At 36.7% G+C, this 23,912-nt stretch overlaps 1 protein-coding gene and 2 long non-coding RNA genes across 4 annotated transcripts; all 3 read right to left on the reverse strand.

The window, feature by feature from the left end:
• Window positions 1-4,337: 4,337 nt before the first annotated feature.
• LOC116171769 lies at window positions 4,338-6,731 on the reverse strand. Of its 2 annotated transcripts, none has more exons than XR_004145516.1 (4): window positions 4,804-6,731; window positions 4,689-4,748; window positions 4,466-4,642; window positions 4,338-4,421 (listed from the first exon to the last, which is right to left on the reverse strand). It is a non-coding gene; the product is annotated as an uncharacterized LOC116171769 (long non-coding RNA). The 2 variants fall into 2 exon arrangements; XR_004145517.1 differs by lacking the exon at window positions 4,338-4,421 and having other exon boundaries at window positions 4,599-4,642; window positions 4,804-5,237; window positions 5,523-6,731.
• An 11,023-nt stretch (window positions 6,732-17,754) lies between these two features.
• LOC116170771 lies at window positions 17,755-19,079 on the reverse strand. The gene is made up of 4 exons (XM_031487274.1): window positions 18,381-19,079; window positions 18,232-18,333; window positions 18,051-18,176; window positions 17,755-17,993 (listed from the first exon to the last, which is right to left on the reverse strand). The coding sequence occupies exons 1-4, from the start codon at window positions 18,730-18,732 to the stop codon at window positions 17,755-17,757; spliced, it is 819 nt and encodes a 272-aa protein (XP_031343134.1). The 5' UTR covers window positions 18,733-19,079.
• Window positions 19,080-20,277: 1,198 nt separating this feature from the next.
• On the reverse strand, window positions 20,278-22,009 carry LOC116172620. The gene is made up of 6 exons (XR_004145714.1): window positions 21,403-22,009; window positions 21,297-21,353; window positions 21,196-21,249; window positions 20,673-20,880; window positions 20,459-20,621; window positions 20,278-20,409 (listed from the first exon to the last, which is right to left on the reverse strand). It is a non-coding gene; the product is annotated as an uncharacterized LOC116172620 (long non-coding RNA).
• Window positions 22,010-23,912: the final 1,903 nt, after the last annotated feature.

The following is a 23,912-nucleotide window of genomic DNA, read 5'->3' on the forward strand; positions in this document are numbered from 1 at the left end:
CGTACAATTTCCGTTTGTAAGTCTTGTATGAGTTACGTTCAAAATTTTAAAATTGAGCATTTCAGTTGAAAGTTGTGTTTAGTGCATCATGTCTCATAGAAGCAGGAAATTGTTAAGTTTAGCACTAGGTAAGTAGTTTATACGTAATGTTCTATTAAATAAACAAATAATTGTGATTTATCTTCTTCAGTTGATAATGGTAACACTGGCACTGATCCCTCGGATAATGACATCAAAGAGGTATGTTATACTTAAATTTATTGTTATTAAATATGCAATGCAAAAATTTTCGTGTACAACACGTTTCGCCCTCGTTAATCGAACTGCAAATTCATGAAAGAAAGTATTACTTTCAAAACTAGTTGTACGAATAACTATTATTACATTTCTATAGGAATCATCTTCATCTGATTCCGATGACTTGGATTCTGCCATGATCCCTGCCAGCCGCCAGCTCTTCTCGCGCAAAAAGAATAAATATCTTGCAAAACGTCGTTGTAAGGCCCGCTCATGATCAATTAGATGACGAAAATGAGGGAAAGCAAAGTCTGTCTACAAACGTCGTAAAGATTTCTGTTTCTTCTGCGAAGAATATGTTTTGAATTTCTCAAGGCACTTGCAGCGAAACCATCCACTCGAGACCGAGGTGTAAAAATTTTTTTCATTTCCACAAAAAAGTAAAGAGAGAAAGGCAGATTTAACGATTCTGAAAAAGAAAGGAAACTACCTAAAAAATTCGCAAGACTGTTTCAAACCTATGAAAAAAACAAAAATAAGAAACTTTTCAGAGTACTTACCTTGCAGCAATTGTTTAGGGTTTTACGCTCCCAAGCAGCTATGGAGGCATAAAATCTGTGAAGGAGAAAAATGCTCTACTGCACCGCAAATTGATGCTCACAATATGTTAGTGAAGTATATGCAAGTAGACGCTAAATTAAAAGAGAGTGTGTTTCCACATATGCGAGCAGACCAAATATCCCTAGTAGCAAAAAAAGACTTGTTAATATGTGCATTTGGCGCTCGCTATATAAAAATACACCGCGAAAAACATTTCGTGAACGTTGCTTCTAGGAAGATGCGCGAATTATCAAAATTACTTATAGAAATGAAAAAATTAAATCCCACAGTACGAAACTTAATCGAAGCACTTAAGCCACAAAATTTTGATTTGCTTGTGGAATGTGGAAGCTACAAAGATTGTTGCCAAGTATGATGCCGTAAAAGATTGCTTTATTTCCCCCACATATGCTATGAATATTAGTACTTCGCTTAAACAATGTTGTGACATTGCAATTGATTTGTTATTGAGAAAACGGAATTTGGGTCTAAATGTCAACCATGCTGAAGCTGAAGCAGATTTTAAAACGATGATTCACTTATTAGAATCAAATTGGAGATACGATGTATCAAACCATGCGGCCAATAACTTGGCCCTTCAAAAGTGGAATAAGATTACGATAATCCCACTTGCAAGTGATCTAAAACTAATAAAAGAATTTTTATCCAATAAGGCGGAGGAAGCATCGCAGAAGTTGTTGAGTAACAAGAAAGATGTGTCTGTTTTGAATTTCTCAAGGCACTTGCAGCGAAACCATATTTTGTAGAGTCTTGTTATTAAATCGTCGACGTCCTGGGGAGTTACAGAGGTTTGCTTTACATTTGTACGAATCTAACAACGAAAATGCGCAAAATTACGAAGAATTTTCGGAAGCCGTTTCACCGACTGAACAAATATTAATGCAAAAATTTAAAAGAGTTGTAATTACTGGAAAAAGACATCGGGGCGTCCCCGTTCTATTTAGTCAAGATGTGCAAGAACATATACGTCTGTTATTATCATCTAGGCAACATTTTGTAAACCGTGATAATCCATACTTGTTTGCTAAGGGAAATGTGGGAACGCCCATAGCAGGTTATAAGGTTCTAGAAAAATATGCAAAAATGTGCGGGGCCAAAAACCCGAAAGCAATAACTGCCACTAGACTAAGAAACCACTTGGCTACCCTAACCCAAATATTTAACATGAGCAAAACAGATATTGAACAATTGGCTAACTTTATGGGGCATACGATGGGTACTCACAGAAATTCTTACCGCTTACCAAACGACGTCTATCAAACGGCCAAGATGTCGAAATTGCTGTTGCTGATGGAGAAAGGTGAAGCAGGTCAGTTCAAAGGTAAGTCCTTAGATGAAATTGAGGTAGATTTGGAGGATGTGGTCGATTGTGATAAATCTGATCAAGAAAATGAAGGATTGGAAGAAGTGCTTGAAATTGTCGAGCCAACGAACCAAATGGAAAACCCTACCGAGGGTAAAGCAAATGTTACTACAACTACGTCGACGGCACAAATTCCGAGTATAAGTACCGCAGCTGACAACAAATTTTCTAAGAGAAAAAGGGAACTTGTTCCATGGACCGAAGAACAAAGATCTGCAGTTAAAACATTTTTTTAAAACCAATATTAAAAACAAAATACCCCCGAAGAGACTTGAATGCGAGAAATTGAGAGCTGAAACTGGAGAACTTCTACATAATAAAGATTGGTTGAAGATAAAAGTTTTTGTTCAAAATATTTATACAAGCAAACAGAAATATTAGATTATTTATATTTGTTTGTTGCTTACATATTTCATTAAGTTCATTTTTAGAATATTTTTTTTTATTTGTTCAAATTAACAGAAATGTTTGTTAAATAAATACATTTGACATTTAATTAAAGATAAAATATACACTATTTAGTATGTTGTTAAATTGTTGATGCCGTCCATTTTTTCCCCCCAAAAATGTTATACAGGGTGTTACACGACCGTTCGAAAAAAAAAATCGGGTTGTAGAGGGCATCAAAACAAGCACTTTTTCCAAATAAACCGAGGGTCCAACGTGTTTCGTTTGGGAGCCACCCCCCAAAGAGTGTTGAAATCTGCATTTCTTCTTTAATTTTTTTCTCAGCAACCATAAGAGTTACAAAGTCGAGTGGCATGTCTTTGAATAGGTTTTTGGGTATGCTCTTTCCGATTTTGCAATTTTTTTTTCAAAATTCCTACCCCTAAAGGGCGCACCCCTAAAGGGCGCACCCCTAAACTAGGGTGCAAAAAAAAATTCTGATTTCGACGAAATTTGGTATCTGGGGTTTTTTTAACATGAACATCACGAATCTGAAATTAGTTTTTGAAAATTCGAAAAAAAAAGTTCCACTGCAATTCTTGGCGGGACAACGAAAATAGAGATAATTCCACGAAATTTGTTATGTACATACTAAACGAGTTAAGGAACAAAACTGTCGAACAGTTTTTTAAAATAACTTTTCAAACAAAAGTTATACTCATTTGAATGTTGGTCCTTCGGGTCGCGAAGTGTCCCAAGCCTACTAGTAAGCCATAATTTCGCATGTGTTGGTTGACAATGTCGCAAAAACAAAAGATTAACGGTTTGAGTCGATATTTTGTTATTTGGAATTAAATGATTAAAAAATTCGATGTATCGATTAAAACACCTACCAAGGTATCTTAAAGCGCTGATCGATTGTTTATTATCTTTTTTTTGTTCTTTTGGAAGTTATTTTTCAACCTAAGATTATGAAAATTTTTGATCATAGTGAAAAAGTATCATACGGAAAGAGATTTGACTTTTTCCCCTACCTTATTTAGATAATAAATAATCGATCAGCGCTTTAAGATACCTTGGTAGGTGTTTTAATCAATACATCGAATTTTTTAATCATTTAATGACCGAATTAATTCCAAATAACAAAATATCGACTCAAACCGTTAATCTTTTGTTTTTGCGACATTGTCAACCACCACATGCGAAATTATGGCTTACTAGTAGGCTTGGGACACTTCGCGACCCGAAGGACCAACATTCAAATGAGTATAACTTTTGTTTGAAAAGTTATTTTAAAAAACTGTTTTGTTCCTTAACTCGTTTAGTATGTACACAACAAATTTCGTGGAATTATCTCTATTTTCGTTGTCCCGCCAAGAATTGCAGTGGAACTTTTTTTTCGAATTTTCAAAAACTAATTTCAGATTCGTGATTTTCATGTTAAAAAACCCCCAGATACCAAATTTCGTCGAAATCAGAATTTTTTTTGCACCCTAGTTTAGGAGTGCGCCCTTTAGGGGTAGGAATTTTGAAAAAAAAATTGCAAAATCGGAAAGAGCATACCCAAAAACCTATTCAAAGACATGCCACCCGACTTTGTAACTCTTATGGGTGCTGAGAAAAAAATTAAAGAAGAAATGCAGATTTCAACACTCTTTGGGGGGTGGCTCCCAAACGAAACACGTTGGACCCTCGGTTTATTTGGAAAAAGTGCTTGTTTTGATGCCCTCTACAACCGGATTTTTTTTTTCGAACGGTCGTGTAACACCCTGTATATGGTTTAAACTATGCGACGTTCTAGCTGAAAGACTACCTGTAAGATAAAGTTGTTATAGTCAACTTCAAAATACAAATTACCTGATATCTTGACTGGAGACACTGAATTACTTGCGTCCGTTGAAGTAAATCCAATCTGAAACAAACAGCACGACTGTAGATTCTACAGAAAACAAAACATCGCTTTGGTTTACTAAACTTTTCTGCATTTTTTTATGTTTGTTGTAAATCGTTGTCACTATGTTGAGTACTTGTCACCTGTAAGAAAGACATTATTTATATTCAACTTCAAAGTATACATTACCTGCTATCATGGAGAGAAGCATGCGATCAGCTTCTACCGCTGAAGTAAAATACTCGTAATCTGAAAAAAACATCAAACTCAACAAAAAAAAGGAGTCACAGTACCTTCGCCTTACCTTCCGAAAAACGTTCCACCTAGTTCTCCACAGTTGCAGGTGGTACCGGAAAATTGAGCGTCTCTCGGTACCTCAACTTTCTCTGAGAGGTTGTTCCTAAAGGGACCGTGCTCTCTTTTGAGGCTAGCTGTGTTATCCCACACTTCCTTTGCCATCTTAGCTTCTTTAATGTGTACGTAAAGCGATGCGTCGATAGATAACACTAACTTCGCCTTAGCTTTCGCGATTTTCGTCACGTCTTCGCACTTGCCATCTATGCACCCTTCCAAATCGTCTAGCACTAGAAAATTACTTACCTACTGCGAAAGTCCAATCGCTGTAATTTTCTCTCCCTTTCAATTTTGGCACAGTAGATAAAATACTGAACGACGACATATTTAGAAACACACAACAAACACGCGAATTACTGGTCAATGGCGGCCTGGGTCCATAACCTATTAAAACGACAACGACGTTTACTTGTTGCGAGTTCACAAGGAAGTAATCGCACATTTTATTAACACCAGTACAGCAGTTTAAGTACATCGGACAGATGTCGCTGCATAAACCACAGATATAATCTAACAGTATCATATTCATTTTTTGGTCTACCGTCATACAATTTTGAAATAAAAATAGATTTTTCTTCATCAGTAAACTTGTCCGTGCTTTTCATCTTACACCTTAAAAAATGAAAATGATACGTTATTTTAGATAATTATAATAGAAAAATAGATTACATGCATGGAGGTCCAAATGTTTTTGGAGCAACTCTTTTACCAGATGAGGAGATATATGCTTCACCTTTACGAGCAGCAATTTTTCTTTTGTTGTTTTTCCATGTTTTCGCATCCCTTTTGCGTTTCTTGCTGCCATGAAGGCCCTCAACACTGCTATCATCACTATCACTATTATTCATGTTAATTTTGTTAAAAATACCGTTTCAACAGTTCTTAAATGAGGTCAAAACGCACGGTTTCTACACCTGTAACGCAAGAAAAGTAACCTCACTTTTACGAACCCATCACTAATAAACTTCAATAAGATGAAAAACAGTACATGTCCCGGACGCACGAACACCGTTTGTATCCAGCAGACGTGTCCATCTAATACGTCTGTTATTTACAAGTCATTGTATCGCGGCACAGGTTGAATTCTTTCGGATTGTTTAAGGGAAACATGTTGATAAAATAACCTAGTTTACGGTGGTGTTGTACAAGTAGATTGGTGTTTGTTTATTAGTGTGCTAATAATTAAAAAAAAATGCGTGCATTACCTGAGGGTTATGAATATATACTTAAAGACAATAATATAATAGTTTGTAGACTGTTTACCAAAGAAGATGTAGAGGTAAGTTGTATAATGTTACGTATTTAACGTTTTTATAACCTGTAGGTATAGTGAAAGTTTTTGATGGGTGCAGTGAGGTCATTTTCTTGCATCCTTATTTATTTTGTTTATTGTGAGAGTGACGATAGATATGCTACCAAAATCTTTCATCTTATGCGTCTTTTATAACGTATACGTCTACCGCGGGCGAAGCCGCGGGTAACATGCTAGTTAATTTTATAATACTATTAAGGTATTAAAATAATATTTTCTTAGAATTGTCGTTTAATTTCTTATTGTTCATTTTAAACTTGAAACGTCTGAAATTTTGTTAAACTAAAAGTGTTTTTAACGGGGTGCTCTAATTTAAGAGGGTTTAATGTTTTAATATATATACATATGTATTTTATTTTGACAATAATTGACCTCGGGGTCGGAATTTTTGACATATACCAATATGTACTTTTTATTAGATGCCTAAAACATATTTTTTTCCTTAGAAATGGGTCTCTCTTCTTGAGGCGTTAACAAAAGAAACCTGGACCATCGAAAAAACTTTTAAAATTCCGACGACGGCACCCAGAAATATTTTTAAACGTATTTATCGATGTCATTTAAATACTTCTACAAAACAACAGAACAGAACAACGACAGAAAAGAAAAAAAAAATCAAGAAATATTGATTGTTCTGCAAAGGTTTTTATAACTATCAAAAAAAGTTTTAAATTGTCTAAGTCTACTAAACCATCTATAACAACAGAAGAATATCCGTGTCTGATAGAATTTAAATCAACACATAATCATCGGTTAAACGTCATTGAGGCCCTTCGTGAGAGGCCTCTAGGCCCAGAGGCTAAGCAAAAGATAGGCGAACTTTTTAACAGAGGCCATTCTGCAGCCACAGCTTATCACACCTATTGTATGGATAAAATGGAGGAACTGGGTGATGAATATGAAGGTATATTATATGATAGGCATTATATTCCAACAAAAACGGATGTATCTAATTTGTGGAAAAAGAAATTTAAAGAAGACTTTGGTGATCGTACTGGTTCCAATATGCTGCTTAAGTTAGAAGAAATGCTGGCTTTTCATAAAGAGAAGTCAGGTCTATGTTATAAAATAACAACCTTACATGATAATTATGCTGTAGCTATATGTACACCTCTTATGCAACGTTCCATAGAAATACCTCAAGCAAGTGAAATTATGTTTGTTGACGCATCCGGTAATTGCGATGCTTATGACCACAATAGTTATTTATATAACAAGAGCGCGAAGTTCAATTTCGCGCATTGAGACTGAAGGTATTTTGACGAGGGGAAGCCGAGTTAAAATATCAGTCAAATGCGCGAAATAACTTCGCGCTAGCGTTATATACAATATTTTTTCTACAACTGAACCGATTGTTAATTAAATTGCTGTTTAAGTTCAACTTTTTCCCGTGCGCGAAATACTTTTTTTCACTGTTGACGATTTCGCGCACGTTGTCAATAGCAACCTTACCTATTAATTAACCGTTTAAAAATCTAGTACTTCGCGTTTCGAAATCCGTCAGAAAATGACACGTTTTTTTGACAGTTGTAGAAAAAATATATTTTTTTGTGGTCCAAAGTGCTGCCGGAGGATTACCCGTTGGATGCATTTTATCCATTGTCAAAAAACTGATCTGTTTGATATTGCAGTTAAGGAAATGCTAGCCATATTGCCTACAAAAATTAGTCCTGCAGTTATCATGACTGATGACGATTTGGGCGAAAGAAAAGTTTTAAAAAAATATTGGCCAGAAGCACAATTACTATTATGCGTCTTTCACGTAAAAAAAGCTGTTTGGAGATGGATTCTAACGGCAAAAAATGGAATTCCAAGGGATTCGGCACAACATTATTATAAATTGTTTAAAAGAGACAAGACTTCCATAATATAGATGTTATAAAGCTTTTGTATTTTACCTTACTTCGGCCTCGACTGGAATACGCCGTAATTATTTGGTACCCCCACTATAAATATTATAAAAGCTTAGTTGAAAATATCCAAAGAAAATTTTTGAAATATTTATGGTTAAAGCAGTTTGGTGCGTACCCCTGTCAAGGATTTGATCATGAAACATTATTGAATACCTTTAAAATGACATCTTGCGAATTTAGGAGAATTATAATTTGTCTTGCTTATATAAATTACTAAACAATATTACTGATTGTCCTCAACTTTTAGCATGTATTAATTTTCGTGTGTCTAGGCTTAACACGTTGAGTGCCACGAGAAATTTTTGAAAATTTTTGATCGGGCCAAAAACTATTTTAAGCATTTTCGGATATGTTATGGCGGGTATAATGGCAAAAAGTTATAAATATCATGATACATTTGTTTATTTATATGAAATTGTTTAAAAATATTTAGCGGTCCCTAGGGACCGCTCTGGCCCTGGCGGAAATATTAACCGTCCAGGCCACAGCGGTCCATCACATGTTCATCACGTGTTCAAGAAATATCCTATTGCGCATGTTCGAGTCAAATGCCTGTTGAACTTAACGCAATGTCCAAGGTGAGCGGTAACATGCGTCCGGCGCGGCGTAGACCGCAAACGCGACCAGAGCGTCCTACGTTCAAGCACTGAACATAAATTGATGCAAGCGCATGTTGATAAGACTGAAGCGCGGTAGTTGCTAGATAGGAAATACCAATAAACTATCATACTTTGATCGCGCCGCGCCGACCGCATGTTGCCGCTCACGTAGGACAATGCGTTAGTATTTACAAGTGTGCTGTGAGTGGTGTTACCATTGTTTTAACAATTATTATTAGACGAAAATGCGTACACGTACGCAAAGAATCTTAGAGCTTACTCAGAATTACGTGAATAATGACGGTAAGAAATTATATTTTGCGATTGGTATTCTCTTTTATTTAGATTGTCTAATGAAATAGATTCTGAATCTGATAACGATCCCTTTTCGTTGTCTGATTCACTTGAAGATCCAAATTTCGTTATCAGTGAAAACGAATCCAGAAGTTCAAGCTCTTCTAGTGAAGATAGCATTTCTGAAGATGTATCTTCATTGGAACTGAGTACTCTCAATGATGAACCTATGCCGGTAGAATCAAATGTGGAAAACTCAGATCGTAATGAAGAGGACGACACCTATCAGGTATTTGATGTGGAATGGAAAGATCCGACAGGTAACCACGAAGAATTTGGTTTCACTGAAAACTCCGGTATAAACCCGGAATTAGCAGCGGCTCTAGTTGGTGCATCCCCAGAAGATTATTTGTCTGCATTCATTGATGATGAAATTCTAAACGTTATGACCGAAGAAACAAATTTATATGCAACACAAATGTTATTACAGGATCGAGATGTTCCAAAGTACAGTCGTCTTCATGCTTGGCAACCAACTAATAAAGACGAGATAAAGAAATTTTTGGGGATTTTGGGTTACATGGGAATTGTAAAACTTCCGACACTAAGACATTATTGGTGCAAACGAAGATTGTTTGGTGTTAGCGTTGTAGCAGAAGTCATGAGTAGAAACAGATTTGAATTGCTTTTGACTGTATGGCATTTTAGTGACAATCAAACTTGTCCAGAAGGTGATCGTGGGTACAAGATAGAGCCTCTCATAAATAGTTTAGTAAAGAAATTCCAAAATGTTTATACACCAGGAAAAGAGTTTTGTATTGATGAAACGCTTGTGCCATTCCGTGGTAGACTAATAATGAAACAATATATTCCTCAAAAAACACATAAATATGGGATAAAATTATTTAAATTATGTTGTGAAAATGGTTACACTTGGAATATAAAGTTATATTGCGGTAAAGAAAAAGACGCTGGTGCTTCAGTTCCTACAAATGTAGTTATGAAATTGTCTGAAAAATTATTGAATACTGGTAGAACCATAGTGACAGACAATTACTACACTAGTTTGGAACTTGCTAATAAACTTCTAGATAATAAAACTCATTTACTCGGAACTCTACGGGCAAACAGGAGAGGAAATCCCAAAGATGTTGTGACTAAGAAGCTAAAACCAGGGGAAATTATCGCAAAAGAAAACAACCGTGGAATATGCATTATGAAGTGGAAGGACCGGCGTGACGTTTTGATGCTTTCAACTAAGCACACTAACACAACCACTACAATAAAACGACGAACAGGTATAATTGAAAAACCTCTGGCTATCGTTGAATATAACAAAGCAAAAAGCTCAATTGATTTGTCAGATCAGATGGCTAGCTACAGCACCGCATTACGCAAAACTGTGAAATGGTATAGAAAAATTGCCTTAGAACTGCTTTTAGGTACAGCGGTAGTAAATGCTCATTTCCTATTCAAAGCTATCAATGACTCGACAATGTCAATTACAGATTTTCGAGAGATCATAATAGAGAGTTTGCTATTTCCAAAATCAGATGGAGAGGAAACAATTGATCAACCAACAACAGCAAAAAAGTCTAAAAGAATGAATGTGCACACATTTCAGAAAAAAAAAGGACGTGCTCACGAAGTACGAAAATATTGCAAGGGATGTTATGAAAAAAAACTTACAGGTTTAATTACAAAAAATAAGGTACCAAAAGTGACAACATATTGCGAAGATTGCGATAAGCAGCCCCACTTCTGTATAGATTGTTTTGCCAATAATCACAAATAGGATATGAATATTGGTTTATCAATTTTTTTCTGTTTAGTTGACGTCATTTAGCTTGTTTTGTACCGTATTCGTATTAATGTTCTTATTTTGTATCACTTCTTAGGAATAGTAAACAATAACAGCATTTTTTCTTTTTTTAATGAATAAAAAATGAATAAAACAAAAAATTCAAAAATTCACACTGCACGACATTCGCCCTAGACCACAGCGGTCCACACAGTACATTTAACTAATGTAAGCAGCGGTCCACTGGCCTGTACGGAATTAAAACTGCTGCAACTACTGAGCGGTCCCTAGGGACCGCCGTGGCCCTACCAGATATGTTACGAGCGGCCCCCACGGACCGCTGCGGCGTTAAACGTGTTAATAGTAGACAGTTTGATGCATTTTATGTCTCCCAATCTCGTACAAATTTACTACCAAGAGCTCCTGTCCATTTAATGTGCTCTAGATACAACCTTATCTGTGATTTAGTTGATATCCACAACGACTCTACAAGTCACATCTTAGAATCTGCTAAGAATGTATTTGTACCTCATTAGAGTACCGAGGCACGTGGCGCAGTGGATGCGCTCACCGATGCTATTCGGAAGGTTGTGGGTTCGAATCCCGCTGCCGACTGCTCTGTCTGGGGTTTTGGTGCAATAATTCAATACACAAAGAAAGGAAATCCCAGGAAACGCAAGAAAATAGAATTAAGCTTGATAGAAAGGAAGAAATTAAAAATGTGTAATGATAGCCATAATATATTACCTGGATGTAGTAGTGCCGGTTGCAGAAGGAAGTGTTCTAAATTGTCAGATGAGAGACGTAAGGAAATAAATTGCGAGTTTTGGAAGTTCTTCTGGATTGCCAGAGGAACATTTATTCAGTAAAATGTTTGATGTAATCAGAACTTCCGAAAGCTGAAAGTAATAAGAAAAAAATACAATTAAATATTCTCTCCAAAATTCATGTAATCAAGATGTTTGTAAAGTATTTTTCCTGACAACTCTTGGTTACCAAAAAACCAATGATCGGTTTGTACGCGATGCACTTCTCAAAACCCCTAAGGTCAAATGACTGCCAGTCGAGACCAACGAGGGGCCATCGGCAAATAAAATTAAAGAAGAGGGAACAATCAACGACCATCTAGAATCGTTCAATCCGCAGATCTCCCATTACAGACGGGAACACGCATCGAACCGCAGGTATCTCCCTAGCGATGTAAACATGTCTGTAATGTGCACTGAATTCCTAGAAAACTATCCCAATATCAAGGTGTCGTATGACTATTATCGCTTAAAAGTAAAATCCAAAAATATCTCCTTCGCGAAACTTGGCCAAGAGGAGTGCGAAGAATGCGAACATTTTAAGCTACATGGTCACTCCGAAAGCGCCATGGAAGACGAATGTGAAACAATATCAGGAGCATGGATCCAAAAATTTTGAAATGAACACTAACTACTTCTCAGCAGATTTACAAAAAATTAAATTATGCTGCCGCGTGTAGAAAGTGATATTCACAAAACGGATTATAGCTTATCACGAAAGTTTTGTTGCAGTTGAGGGAAATACAAAAGCAAAACCCTTCGCAGTGATATGGCACGAGGGTACAAGTGGCCGCAACAAAGAAGACCTTGTAAGTACTTTCTACGCTTTTTTTTAAAACACAGAGATTTGGAGAACATTATTATATGGCTTGACAATTGTTCAAGCCAGAACAAGAATTGGTGCTTTTATACATTTTTGGCTTACATTGTGAACTCCACCACCAGGTGGAACTATCTATGAACAGACAGCGCAAAACTTACGATTTTCCTGATTTTGTTGAAGCCGTCCAAAAATCGAATAAAGGGAAAGTTGACGTTAAAATTATGGAATACAATGATTTTTTCCTATGGGAACGCAACAAAAACTAAAGAAAAATCGGAGCAGACCCTACTTCTAACATTATAGTGTCCGAGCTGGTGGCGCCCTCATATATATATATATATATATATATATTATATTATATATTATAATAGGGGTGTTTTTTTTGGGAGCTTTAGTTGAACGTTTCTGGGAAAGTAAAATAGGTAGGTTTTTGAAAATTTGTACTTAGGAGTTACTCTGAAGGCCGAATCGATGTAAAATATTTTCAAAATGGCCGCACTTCCGGAAACACCGGAAGTAGATAGTAACTTCGTTATTTTAAATGGCAACCCCTATTTTTATTGCTTTTTTGGATTCTACGTGAAATTTCACTTCTTTTGATACCCATATGTCGATATCTACCATTTATGGTTTTTAAGTTATTTTGACTTTAAGAAAAAAAATGGCGAATGCAGATGGTACCTTGATAATTGATTACTTGCAAACGGTTGTAGTCATGGCAACCTATTTTTATCAGTGCATAGAGAATGAATAGGGCTTTCTTTTAGTGCACTTAAAAAAAAGTTAAGTTGCGTACGACCGCCCCTATGGATATCCAAATTTATGTAACTTCAAAGACTAAAAACTCAGTTTTTTTTAATGGAATGACCATGTTCTTACTATTCCATGAGATAGAGAATCGAAATGGGCATATTTTGACAATACATGTTCCTATAGCTATCTTTAACAGTTTCTGACTTATTCCCATTTTATTGAATTGACACTATTTTTTAGGATTTTCTTTTTAGTAGTCGGCCATGATTCTATAACAATTGAATTTTAAACAAATCTAGTGACACTAATCCATCACCCACTGTTATAGGTTAACATAAGTTTTTCAAAAATCGAAAAATGGCTCGCAGTGGTTTCACCTATTTTGGAATTTAATTGTTATTTATGGTGAAATGGGCAGAATCGCGGCGCGTGCTTTCCGTACATTCATTCGAAAACTAGAACGAAATTGTATGAATTTTTGAAATTTTGTACCCCTAATGCACTACAAACCGTTGAAGCACAAGTTATACAAAGCTCTACAAGAAATGAGAAATTAAGAAAATGAATTGAATTGCAAATGCAAGATTAACAAAATAAATTCAATGCAAAATATAAAAAACTTTGTTGAAACATTTTTGGTATGGAATTGTTGCTAGAACAGATATCGCGTTACCTCTCTTAATTTCCAGACTTATACGTTGTTTAAGAAATTCAGTTGAACGACTCTGTTTAGATTTTTCAAAAATTTTCTGTCCTATATCCTTATTAAGTGAGTTATTTATTAATGAATTATTTAGACTAGAACTAGAATCAGTGGTATTAAAGAATCCATTCCTTGATTTGTTTAAAATTCGATTGTTATAAAATCATGGTCAACTACTAAAAAGAAAATGCGAAAAAAAATGGCATCAATTCCGAGATCAATTCAATGAAATGGGAATAAATCAGAAACTGTTAAAGATAGCTATAGGAACATGTAATATCAAAATATGCCAATTTCGATTCTCTATCTCATGCAATATTAAGAACATGGTCATTCCATTTAAAAAACTGAGTTTATAGACTTTGAAGTTTCTTAAATTTGGATCTCCATAGGTGCGGTTGTACGCAACTTAACTTTGTTTTAAGTACACTAAAAGAAAGCCCTATTCATTCTCTATGCACTGATAAAAATGGGTTGCCATGACTATAACCTTTTTCAAGTAATCAATTATCAAGGTACCATCTGCATCCGCCATTTTTTTTTCTTAAAGTCAAAATAACTTAAAAACCATAAATGGCAGATATGACATATGGGTATCAAAAGAACTGAAATTTCACGTAGAATCCAAAAATGCAATAAAAAATAGGGGTTGCCATTTAAAATAACGAAGTTACTATCTACTTCCGGTGTTTCCGGAAGTGCGGCCATTTTGAAAATATTTTACATCGATTCGGCCTTCAGAGTAACACCTAAGTACAAATTTTCAAAATCCTACCTATCTTACTTTCCCAGAAACTTTTAACTAAAGCTCCCAAAAAAACACCCTGTATATATATATATATATAAGACATTAAAGGAAATTACCAATTTTAGTTTTTTTGAATTTACGTCGAACCTATGCGACATTTTGAATTTCCAAAAGGAAATTTTAAATAAGCATCCAAAACTGCAAAACATTGCCCATTTAACCAATTCTCTATCCTTAATAATAACAAAGTAACCCATGCAATCCCACACTATCTGGGACACACTGTGTGTGTGTGTGTGTGTGTCTATATATATATGTGCGCTCTGAAATCACTTGCATCTGTTAACAATGGCTTAAAGTTTTCCGGTGCACTCCTCCGAAATATGTAACCGCTCTTTCTTCAGCCTCATGTGATTTAAATTAGCAGCACAGTATTGACAGCCAAGTTTCCCGTTTGAACTAACAAGCCACAAATACTTTTCTTTAAAATCAGTGCACTGAGATTCGTTCCATACATCTGGCCATTGATGTTCTGATGAAAACGTTGCTTTTGGTTCCGGAGTCATTATTAGTGGCCTACTTGCAAGTTGCAGTAACAGCCACTACTGCGGCTGAAGTTGAAGGTGCAGCTGTGGATGAAGATGGCAAAGTATCATCTTCACAGAGTTTCCTTTTTAATTGTCCAAGGTGTAAAGACCAACGTACCTCTGACTTACTGAGTTCGCATGTAACTGTAAATTACTCTTAGGGCCGGTTTATTCAAGCTCAAGTAAAGTTCAAAGTAAGTTACTGGTTCAAGTAAGAGAGACATCTGTATATTCACAGCCAAGTAAATTTACAGGGGCGTGTAAATAGCTTACTGGTAAAGTAAACTTATAGGCTACTTCAATGCGCCAGTAAGGTGTTACTTCAGTTATTCTAACCTCACACTTTGTATTGTATGTAAACAATGGACGTTATCGACGATATTTTGTTATTTAACGAAATGGATATTATTAATAACATTGAAAGGCGACCCTATAATACAATTAATAGATTTCGTCACGTCGATAACTTTCACGAGTGGGATGAAACTGATTTTGTAAGACGGTTTAGATTGTCTAAAGCTTCCGTCCTTGTAGTATTAGAGTTAATACAAGGTGATATTCGGGCTCGTACTAACAGGTAAGTGCAAAAGTATACATCTGTGATGATGGTATGTAATTACGTGTTTTTTGTCAGGAACAATCCCATAGCTCCATTGCAGCAGTTGCTTCTTACGCTTCGCTTTTTTGCAAGTGGAAGCTTTTATATAACCGTGTCAGATTTCGGCGGAATACATAAGAGTACTGCGGCACAAATAATAAAGAGAACCGTAACTGCCTTGTGTCAATTACGCCGGGACTATATCTATTTCCCAAGAGATCCAGAAGAGCAACATAATGTCAAAGCAAAATTCTGCAACATTGCAGCATTTCCAAGAGTTCTTGGAGCCCTTGATGGTACCCACATCCGGATTCAATCTGATCACCAGGTATGATCAAAGTTTAAGTACCTAACTACTTACCTACATGTAATAATACATACATAATTTCTTTTCACCAGGTGGGCAACAAGCCGAGACATTTAGAAATAGGAAAGGATATTTCTCCTTAAATGTGCAAGTTATCAGTGATGCAAAGCACTACATACGAAATATTGTCACTCGATGGCCTGGATCAAGCCATGACGCAAATATATTTGATAATTCACTCATTCGAATGCAATTTAAAAATGGGGAAATGGGCAATGGACTGCTATTAGGCGATAGTGCATACCCCCTCAGATCGTATCTAATTACACCTATTTACAATCCCCAAGGTGAAATAGAGACCCTGTTTAATGAATCGTTAATCCGCACGAGAACTGTAGTGGAGAGAACTTTTGGCATTTGGAAGCGGCGTTTCCCTATACTATCCGTAGGAATGAGGTGTCGTGTTGAATTAGCACAAAATATTATTGTCGCCACAGCAGTAATACATAACATTGCACGTCAAGAGAGAGATGTCATTGACGATTTGGAGGATGACCCACTAATAGAGAATGTACTGGCTCCTCCACCTAGGAATGACAATGATAACCACCATCATAGAAGAGAGTTATTAGAATATTTTGAACAGTTGTACAATCATAGAAATTAAAAGTAACTTTATAAAATAACTGAATTTTAATACAAATTTTACAAACATAATTGCTTTTGTAATAATTTTTGTTTCAATTTTAAGATCTCCATTTCTAACTCATGCTTTGCTGTTTCCCTTTCACGCCTTTCTATCCTGTCATTTGATGACCGAAAACCTGAATCCAGACCTGAAACTGATAATCATTCATCCGATTTCCCATTTGCATTCGATACCGTTTCCGTTCCGCTTATATCCTTAACCCACCTGTCCCTGCACCCTTAACCTCGCCATTCATTAGAAATCATCCAGTCCTTGAAAGACGAACCCTCAAACACCCGGAAGTTCGATACCTGTGGGGCCTGTGACCCGCATGTAGCCAACTCCCGCTTGCTTGATTTAGTCGTAAGGTTGTGAACGTTAAGCGGAGGTAGTGGCCGTGTCACATCTTGCTTTTCGTTACCATACTATCACCAGTCCCTTAGATACGAGGCGAGTCAAAGTACGGGAACTGGGAACTGTGGGGCCTTCGACCTGCATTCCTCCAGTTTGCGACCGTTGATTCTGCTTCAACCTCGAGCGTGGTGTACGGGGTTAGTGGCCGTGTCACATCCTGTGTACCACCTCTAGCATAAGTACCATACCGCACTGACGGGCCGAGTATTCGGAAGTGCTGGTGTCATTCACCTGAAATAGAACCCGGCGGCACCAATCATTCGCACCCCGATTCATCGATAGCTTACCAACTCCCGGATAAAAACCCGCTAATCGATAAACTTACAGCTACTGCCAATTAGAGTACCGCTGAGCCGAGGCGATCAGCTCTGACATCTCGACACCTGAGATCGCCGCCATTGCCCTTTTACCGCAACCCGAGGCAACGGCATAGCCAACTGCAGAATACTACCGTATCGACACCAGGGCTACCAACTAAATAACAATTCTGTATTCTGTGGTGTAGATACACGGTGTTCAAAAATAAAAGGAAACTGGTGTGTAAATAAGTTTTATTTAGAAACCCTGGGGCACGACTGCAGCTACCCGCGTGCCCACCGAAAAACCCTTACAGAATTCTTTTTCCAATTCCACATTTGCCAACTGCAATTTAACCAGCTCCTCTCTACTGTTTGCTAATTTACTGAATTTTTGTTCTAGATTTGCTTTACGGTTTGTTTTTTGTTGCAAAGCTTTGTGAGGTGGTTCTTTCATTTTTTGTGGGGTCCACGATTGCCAACCAGTTGCATTTGTTGCTAGATACAATAAATACTCACTTCAATTAAGGAATTAAAATGAAAGGAAGCACTTACCGACATCACTTGCACTTGCTTCAATTGGAGTTGCTTCTTCATTTGGCATATCTATCTCGATGGGGATATCCAAAACATATGCAACGGGTTCTAAATGAGATGTAGCTCTGGTGATGTTATTACACCCTACAATATACAGTATACAGGTCTTATTTATCCCTTTGTAATTACCACAAATTACTTTCATCTTCACTAAGTTCTGCTGTCGACATTGGTGCATCGATTACAATCGGTTGAGTACATTCGACTGGTTCTGGTGGTGGAATAACAGGAATTTCTAAATCTGCAGCACTTTTGTAAATAATGTAATAGGGTCTTTTTAATTGTTACCTTTATCACAATCATTTTGCGTGTGTAATCCGTCCACTTGCGTACTTATAATAGCTAGCAGCTTCTCTTCGTAGTCAGTATAGGTCACTGTATCGGGAGGGCCTCCACCAGTCCGATATAATCCACACTTCTCTTTACTACGTTTCTGCTGGAGACTTCGTTTTATGCCTTCGTATTTTATTTTTAACATTTTAGTTGATCGAAACGTGGATCCGCTGTTTGCATTAAATGCACTTTCGAGGTTGATCCACGCGTCCTCTTTCTGTTTGCATGTCACAGCATCAGTTTGTTTATTTTCAATAATTTTTTTCCGTTTGCAAACTTCGTCTACTAGTAACCTTGATTCAGCCATTGTAAAATTCGAAGATCGTGCCCGTTTTTTGTTATCACTAGCTGTAAAAACATGTTGTAATAGTAGTGAATATTCCGTAATTGGTAAAACTTACCTGTATATGCATCCATGGTACCGGTACGTAGAATAACTAATACCGAACAAGTAAAAGCGCAAACGGTATATAACCTAACAAAACCACCTTAGAAAGTAACGTAAACGTTGTCACTATCTTTGTTTAATACTAGCATTCGTATGCCGCATCTCTCTCTAAGAATTACAGATCGTTTAAAAACGTTGACGCTCACCTACTGGTGTGCGTGACTATTCGTTTAAAAACATACCAACCTTTTCAGTATCTACTTAACAGCCAGTAGCACATGAATAGACAGAATTGCTTTACTTTTCATAAGTAAATTTAACTAACCAGTAGTTACTTAAGATTTGTTGGGTAGTTGAATAAACCGGCCCTTAGAATATCAAATAGGAAACAAGTACTGAGAGTTCAATCCTGAATTACATATTGTAGTAAAGGACTCGCAATGTAACCTCGCAATAACATCTTTTCCTATGGAAAAATTAACTCCTATGAGACTTTCATTAAATTTCTTTAATTCGCTATACAAGTAAATGTAATTTCTATTGTAACGCTCAGAAACTCCGGCAGAAAATTACTGTAACTCCATTTAAAAGTATACACAGCGGTATATACTTTTTTATTATACCTGAATCACAATCTCCGTTTTAAACAGTCAAATGCGTGCGAAAAAGGGCCTTTAAAACACACGTGCTTTAAAGTTGCTAAGTAACAATACTTCAAGTATGACTTTTGAAACTGTCATCTGGATGAAATAAAAAATCCTCTTAGGTGTCGCTTTCTGTAAATGCAGATCATTGCTTTGGCTTGTACCTATCCTTTGGTTGAAGCTTTCACAAACGCGCGTAATTTAGGGTATGCTTCCAAATCTGTTCCACTTTTTAACCGCAGCATTGCTTTAAAGTTTTGAATGAATGCACCAAAATATAGAAGATTTAAATACCTTTGACATTTCCTTCATATATGCCAGCGGATGCATTTAAGACTTTATTCGTAAGTAACTTCCTATTCCATCTATGGAAACAACTTTTCATATTCTTTATAATAGGCTTTACTGGATTTGGATTTTACACCTACCAACGTTTGTTTAGATTTTACAACAATCGATTTAATGGACGGTGTATTATCTTTTTCAACGGAAATCGTTTAATTCACAAAGACGATGATTTTTATAAGCAAACGTCAAGTGACATTTCCATGGCAATCGTGAAATTACGAACACCCAGCCCACTTAATTAGACATGTATTCGAGTATAACGTCAATATGACTTCATTGTATTTCCTATTTTTAAATTATACTGCAGGTATAATAAAAAATACTATAAGATACACGTGTATAATTGGTCTTTAAAGCACTTGCAACGTTAAAGGCACTCCGCTTTGCGTCGTGCCCTTAAACTCGTTGCGCGTGCTTTAAAGACTTGATTATACACTTTTATCTTAATATACTATATTGAAAATAATTGCAATATATCAAACAACATCGTTTTTGGACTTGTTCTTTTCCTCTCGTTCTCGGCGTTGCTTTCCATGACGCAAATAATCCCGTACCATAGTTTCAAACTCCTTTTCAGTGGATTGGAAAACTGAAGAAATAGCATCTGTAAAAGGTACAAATTATAGCTAGTACAAAAGAAATTGAATAATTACCATAAAGACATTTAATTAAAATTAAATCTTCAACTCTATAATTATTATTTCTCCAGCCCTTCCACGAACATTTTTGGCACAAGCTATTTGTAAAACTTTTTATAAAACATCTAGTGGTTATGTCTCTTAAAGATGTTCCCCCTACATATTTAAAGTATTTAATCTGAAAATATGTAGTGAATTTACAGCAATTAATACTGATACGGACACTTACCACTTTTACTTTAAATTCCTCGTCAGTTTGTAGGTTTCTTTCAAACGTTTCTAAATCCTCTACACATTGTAGTGGTCTAGTGGAAACTCTGGTATGGAAACCTGTTCAGCCTGGTTGGTTTTACGATTCTTCAATTTTAGCTCATCTAGCTCCAATTTGATGGCTGTTAACATTCTCAACACTTGATCTAATTTTTTCTCCACACAACCTTAAAAGTAGGTATATAGGTATGTAAGTCTTAGTAGTTGCAAAAAGGTACATGATGCATTGATTATATGGTGTTTACTTTATTTATTGTTTAAAAAGATTTCCATGTCTACCTACCAGGAACCCTCTTGGTGGTAGCAGAGCATTCTTATTATACTAAGTTTTTTGTGACACTATAAATACGAATTTTTAAACAAATACGATTTGTTTTCACATAGATGCTGTCTTAAGAAGCAGCACTGAAGAAAGGAATTTTCTTAAGTTAGGATTTTACTATAGTATTAATGTGAATAAAAAAAAAACAAATCCAACTTACTTGTATTGTACTTAGGAATTTGGTACACCATTTCAGACGCAGGTGGAGCTTCAACTAAAACATCTATCAAATTCTAATTATTGATACAATAATATACAAACCATCAGTGTCTCTCATTACGAGAAGAATGTTAGCAGAGATTGAATTATTAGTATGATCTGAAATAATATAAAATAATTTCATAATGCAGTATTAAAGCAAACATACCAGAAGTGTAGCTCAATGGATTAACATCAATTGGAAATACTACAACATTGAACAATTAAGCATCTTATTTCAACTGCTTTCATTTAAAATTATCTTGGTTTCTAGTTATCATTGACCGCTCTGCGTCTAATAATGGCTGAACAGGTAAGAAAGTTTTATTTATTAAGTACATGTACATTTAAAACATTAACATGAGCCGGTTGGGGATCTACATGAAGCTTGTCACCAGGTACCTCCTTCAAATGTCTTTCAAATTTATTGGTGAAAAAATGCGCACCGAGTGCAAATTTTTATAAACCATTGGTCATTGTAGTACAAGTATTCATTGGAATATCAGTGCAACATTTTTTGCCTAAAGTGCACATAGTTCCGAACGATGTCTTGAGGCACGTGCGGCATTCAAATCTGATCAGCTGTTTAGCATTTTTGTTTACAATTTCATGGCAATGTCACAAAAATGGTACTTTGTTTGTCTACTTATTTCGTCCAGTAGTAGTAGCGAAGATGAGGAGTGTTCTGCAGATTGTCAAAAGAAAGAGTAGAGTTGCTTAAAATAAAAAACTTTGTGGAAGATGTAATTCAGAAATTTGATGATCATCATATCTTTGAGGATATTGAAATGTTAATGATTATTAAAGTTTCAGAAATTCTTTCGTTTACGAAAGAAAAAAAAAGGAAAAAGGCCAACGTGTTTCATTCCTCCGGCACCCCTGACTACAGGGATAACGGAGGCGGGCTGCTCAGGGCTTCCTGGCCCTCTTCAGCCAGAGAACGGGATTGTAAGGATGGGTAAAGTTAGGGATGGGAGCGGAAGGAACGGAGTTAGGGTGCTGAGGGGGACAGTACTGAGGAAAACCCCCTGACAAAACACCAGACAGAGCAGTCGGCAGCGGGATTCGAACCCACAACCTCCCGAATAGCATCGGTGAGCGCGACCACTGCGCCACGTGCCTCGGTAAAACAATAGCAGAGTTACTCATCGAGAAATTTGAACAGCTACTCGATATAACAATCGGTTACATTGGTATAAGCCTTTGTGCGTATTCAGTGTAAGTAACTTTCTATCTTCAGGAGCTACCTAGTAATTGTAAATCCACTTTAGAAAAATACCTCCCTCCTGCCATTGACGCAAACAATTCGTCGATAGTAGGCAAGGGATGCTCATCTATATGTAATTGTGGGTTTATTGTGACTTTAAACTCCCCGCATAATCTGATTGTATTATTACTTTTCAGTACCAGAACTACCGGAGTAGCCCATTCCGATGTACTAACTTTTTCTAACATTTTTGTGCCTGTACCAATCTCTCAATTTCATTATCAACTAAAGGTAATAATTTGAACGGGACACGACGTGCTTTCATAAATACTGGATTAGCACCAGCTTTTAATTTATGCTTGGCTTGTATACCTTTGATTACCGTAAAGGTCCCATCAAAAATTGTACTGTACTTCTCAAATAAACCATGCACGTCTAATTTACTTTCTGTTTGCAATTGCAACACCGTATTAATTTGTAATAAATTCAATTGTCTGATCCATTCCCTACCTAACAAAGGCTTCCTACTAGCTTCTGTAACGGTCGGTTTACACGCTTAAATAATTTGCACAAACTGGCTTGCGCAAACTGGTTTGTGCAAATTATTTGAGCGTGTGAACACGGGTTTGAAGTTTGCACAAGCCAAAAAAGTTGGCTTGAGTAAAGTCTGTCCCGGACTGAAAATCGGCTTGCGGTTGGTGTTAAGATTGTGCGTCTGAACGATGTTTAAACCTCAGTTCCAATTTGAGCATGCGCATGAAGCATTGGTGACGTAATCTTCCACCACGTGTTCTACTCAACCTAATCAATTGTTACCGCGAGCAGTGTTTTCACTTCATTATTGTAATAGTTCGTGTTGCATTATTAATTAGTTGTGTTTCAAAATGCCGACCGAAAAAGAATATCTTCGTGATTTGAAGTATACAGGGTGATTCCTATAGTACCTGCCACCGTTTGGGAGCGTGTAGGTGGTGCGTAGGGGAGTATTTTGATATAGGACACTTGGGGTCGGAAATCTAAATTAAGGGTGCCAGAGCCAAATTTACCTTCTGGAATTTCGCGCCTGTAGGTAGGCAACCCAACCGGCCGGCGGTGCACACGGAGCGATCTCAGGCGGCGATGTGTGGGCTGACACTTGATCAGAATTTTGTTTAAACCCACGAAATCCCGTCTGCAACGACGCGTATCAAGTGAATAAACACTATGGCAATAGTATAATAATAGTTGGCTAGATGTAGGAAGTGCATTGAGAACAACGGTGGCCACGTTGAACACTTGTAAACGTTATTGCTCTTGACTGTCGTTTTCCCTCCTTCCCTCCCATGTCGCTTCCTCGCGCTAACTCGCTCTGCATCGCTCCGCGCGAAACGTCGGTCGGTTGGGTTGCCTACATACAGGCGTGAAATTCCAGAAGATAAATTTGGTTCTGGCGCCCTTATTTTAGATTTCCGACCCCAAGTGTCCTATATCAA

Source organism: Photinus pyralis, unplaced genomic scaffold (genome assembly GCF_008802855.1).
Source record: "Photinus pyralis isolate 1611_PpyrPB1 unplaced genomic scaffold, Ppyr1.3 Ppyr1.4_LG5, whole genome shotgun sequence".
Taxonomy (NCBI): domain Eukaryota; kingdom Metazoa; phylum Arthropoda; class Insecta; order Coleoptera; family Lampyridae; genus Photinus; species Photinus pyralis.

Coding starts and splice junctions, on each gene's coding strand:
- LOC116170771 (XM_031487274.1), bottom strand. CDS start 18,732: ATGGCTGAATCAAGGTTACTAGTAGACGAAGTTTGCAAACGGAAAAAA. Junction 18,177..18,231: donor AGAACTTAGTGAAGATGAAA/GTAATTTGTGGT, acceptor TGTATATTGTAG/GGTGTAATAACATCACCAGA. Junction 17,994..18,050: donor AGCAAGTGCAAGTGATGTCG/GTAAGTGCTTCC, acceptor TATTGTATCTAG/CAACAAATGCAACTGGTTGG.